This window comes from Hippopotamus amphibius, chromosome 3 (genome assembly GCF_030028045.1).
Source record: "Hippopotamus amphibius kiboko isolate mHipAmp2 chromosome 3, mHipAmp2.hap2, whole genome shotgun sequence".
In the NCBI taxonomy this organism is placed as follows: Eukaryota; Metazoa; Chordata; class Mammalia; order Artiodactyla; family Hippopotamidae; genus Hippopotamus; species Hippopotamus amphibius.
The window spans coordinates 65,105,470-65,109,485 of record NC_080188.1 but is presented as its reverse complement, the minus strand read 5'-3'; the positions used below and the strand labels follow the sequence as shown (position 1 = coordinate 65,109,485).

Below are 4,016 nucleotides of genomic sequence, written 5' to 3'. Positions count from 1 at the left end.
ACTTTACACCCAAACCTCTAGCAGGATGGAGCAAGAATCAAAGAACTATTTTTCCTTTAAATAAGAGTATTTACTAAAATAATATAAAGCTAAATCAAACAGAACTACTACAGAAAGTAATTTGGGAAGTTAAATAATCTTTTCTCTGTTTTTCCTATTTTTTTTTTTAAAGATTTTTTTGATGTGCACCATATTTTTTAAGTCTTTATTGAATTTGGTTCAATATTACTTCTGTTTCACATTTTTGTTCTTTGGCCACAAGGCATGTAGGACCTTAGCTTCCCAACCAGGGATTGAATCCGCACCCCCTGCATTGAAAGGCAAAGTCTTAACCACTGGACCACCTGTTTTTCCTATTTTAGATTTGTATAAATTTAAAATGATCTTTAAGATATTCACACTGTTTAAGTAATTCAACAAAGAGCCCATCAGACTAAGATGGCTCTAATACCTTGGTGGCCTACGTAAGAAAACCAAAACTAAGCCGGAGTTAATGTACTCAAATTCAAGCAAATGAAACTTAAGAACAGCCAATCACAAACAGCCAAATAGCCTTTCCCAAATAAGGCAACTCCTTAAGCTACCACCAATCAAATAATTTCCTTGCTCTGCTTCTCTCTAAAATCTTCTCCCCCAGCTCCTGTTAGTGGAACACGCCACCTTTGATTTGACCTGCCTGATTCTAATTGATGTATGCTCAAAATAAACTCTTGAAAATTTTAATGTGCCTCAGTTTACCTTTTAACAATACTAAATGATTAGCTGTATAGTATCTTTTAATGCAATAATGTACAATTGAATGCAGCATCTCTTAACTGAAAGTATCTCTTTCTATGATCTTATTTAATCTCTTTCCATAATCTCTTACCTCAATTCGTTTGAATAAAAGCTGCAAAGAATTTTGCTTTATGGGTTTTATTCCTCCTTAACAAAACTGGGCACACAGTTTCTTGAAGTTGCCCATGAATATATTCTCCTTTTAACTGACTGACTTAAACTTGATCCACTGATTTGCACCACAAATTTCAAAAGGTGGATTAGTGCTGTAGATGTGATGACCCAATTCTTCCAAAGGTGTTTCAGGATCAGTTATAGCAAACTGAGCTGCATCATCAATTTCTTTCCTCACTTCAACATCAATTTCCTTCAGTTCTTCAATACTGTCAAGTTTGTTGTTTACCATTTTGTCTTTGAGAAGCATAATAGGATCACTCTTACTTCTTATATTCTGAACTTCTTCTCATGTACGATAACTGATTCCAGGACCACTCATGCTGTGTCCATGATAACGGTATGTCAGCAGCTCCATCAGTATGGGCCCCTTTCCAGATCTACAGTAGTCAGCTGCAAACTTGGTTGCCTCCCGAACACATAGAACATCCATTCCATCTACCCAGAGACCAGGAATGAAATTGCCTCTCTTGTAGTAATCAGTGCTGGCTGCTGCTCTCTCAGCAGATGTTCCCATCCCATAGCGGTTATTCTCACAGATGAAAATACAAGGTCAATTCCACAAAGCTGCCATATTGTAAGCTTCAGATAGCTGACCCTGATTAGCAGCACCATCCCCATATACAGTCAAACACACCTCTTTGTTTCCCTTATATTTACAGGCCAGAGCAATACCAGCTCCCAGTGGTCCCTGAGCACCGACAATGCCATTGCCCCCATAGAAGTTCTTGGCATACATATGCATTGACCCTCCTTTTCCTTTAGCACAACCACCTCTTCGACCTGTGAACTCTGCAAGAACTGATGGGACAGAAAGTCCACGAGTATAGCATAAGCCATGAGCCCGACAGGATGTGATGATGTGATCGGTGGGATTTATCCCAGCCTCAAGACCCACACAACAAGCTTCCTGACCATCACACAAGTGACAGAAACCACGAATAAATTTCTGTTTATACAACTGATCCGCCTTCAATTCCATTCGGCAAACAGTCTGCATCATCCTGTAGTATTTGAGTCCATCCTCCCGGGTGAGCACTGCGGTGACAGGGGGACCCTCTTCCAACCGATAAAGGTCACATTTCTTAATCTCAAATGCAGCATCATTTGAATAGTTACAGGATGCCGCAAGCACTCTGCTAGTGGGCTTCTGGGTGACGCCAGACAGCACGCGAGAGACAGCAGCAACCAGCATCTTCCTCATGGAGCGCAGCCAGGGTGGCTGTGGGTCTCCAACTGCCAGTGCTGCCTGTGCCCGTCTCCAGCAGACCCTCCACGCCTGGAACGCACGTGGCGCCACAGTGACCGAGCGCTGCTGGCAGAGGCCACGTCACATCGTGCGGGGCCACGGGCCACAACCTGGATCAATTGATTACTACTGTGCCTTCCAACTGTAAAATTAAGAATAAAGGTTGTCTCTTTCCATTGGAAGACTGAACTACAACCTGCTCCTAATTAACACCATCACCATTGCTAAAACATCGTACTCTGAGTCCCTTTTGCCTGCTAAAGGCTAAAGTAATGCTTCTTGAACGTTGCAATTAATGGAAGAGAGGAAAACACACAATCCCTAAGGCACACAAGAGCTCTGACAGGTTAAGCCAAAGATATTCTAACCAATACTTCTTTAAGGTCTTTTTAAAAATCTTTAAAATATGTATGAATGTTTTATCCTACTCCACAATACACTATATTTATTTTAAAGTAAAAACAAAGCTGTAAATTATTTGTAGTTAACTTGAAAAAAAAAACCACTTTTTAAAAAAAAAGTTGGTACACCAGAAGAATATGCACATTTATCTTATGTATTCTAGCACCTGTTTCTCCTGATTGGTGATGGGGGAGGGCAGGTGATGGTACACAAATCCCCACCTGAGTTTAAAAGTCTAAACCCTGTAACAATCTTTGGCTGGTGTGGGAAAATTGAAATCAGGGTTGAAATGGTCTAAGGGTAGATGACTGGATGCTCTGTGTGTTCAGGAGGCAATCAGGGCTATAGCAGCAACTAACAAGTTTTGATGTGGCACTTTCCCTTGCCCTTTATTGTAATCCTGAATCTTGTTCAGTTTTATCCCTATTTTCTGACTAATTTTTTTGGCGGCGTGGTGGTCTGTTCCTATAACTGTTTCAACAGTTTTCCTTAGAAAATATCAAGATTCAGATGGCTCTGTTTCTTCTTTTTATATCAGTCTAAATTAAAGCAGCCTTAGTCTGAGAAATTGAGAAGCACTTTCTTATAAAATCTCCTTATACAGTAAACATTAGAAAGCATAACTTCTTATAAAGTGACCCACTAAACAATATACAGTTTGGACTGAAGGGGACCAGTAGAGTTTCCTTAAGCAGTTGGTTTAATCATAGGATAAAAGAAGTCTTAGGCCTAGTGTTACAAAGATCACATATTTTCCTCTTTTGTGCTTTTGTGATTTTGTACCCCAACTAAGCCAACCATAAATAGGGATTCTGTTCTATTTAGACTATTAAGCAATTCACCTTAATGCACGCTTTGTTTCATATCCATCACCTGTTTATAAATAAACAAATAAATACAAAAAATCCCTGTTTGTAAATAAATTCTCACTCAAATTCCTATGACATATTCAAAGCAGCTGCCTTCTCTAATTTATTTATAAGTATTATCATGGATACTTCTTTTAGTATTCAGTCAGGAAGAAGAAAATAGCTTGTTAAAAAGTTATTATATCTATTAAAACTCAATCCTCCTCCCACCCTCCTAACCCAGCTGTCATAAATGGGCTTCATCTTTTCACTCAGTTTAAAATTCTGCTTTTGGAATTCATGGTCTTACTGTGTTGTTTGCTCCTTCTCTGATAGTTAGCCTGTCTCTGCTGTTCTCTTTCATTCCTGCAGGTATTGGAGATCTCCAGGGAACATTATCTCCATGAGAATGAGAAAAATGACACTGCATGATGCAACAGTAGTGTTAATGGGTCACTGAGTGACAGCTGAGGCTTCTCTCAGAGGTATCAGCCAGGCTAGCACTGCCAGAAACACAAGAGCTATACAGTAAAGTGTGCCAATTTAATCTTGTCACATGTAGCCTG

At 39.6% G+C, this 4,016-nt stretch overlaps 1 protein-coding gene across 1 annotated transcript; it reads right to left on the bottom strand.

Annotated features, from left to right (window-relative positions):
• Positions 1-979: 979 nt before the first annotated feature.
• Positions 980-2,155, bottom strand: PDHA2 (pyruvate dehydrogenase E1 subunit alpha 2). The gene is given in 1 exon segment (XM_057729457.1): positions 980-2,155. A coding segment is annotated over 1 exon segment (1,176 nt).
• Positions 2,156-4,016: the final 1,861 nt, after the last annotated feature.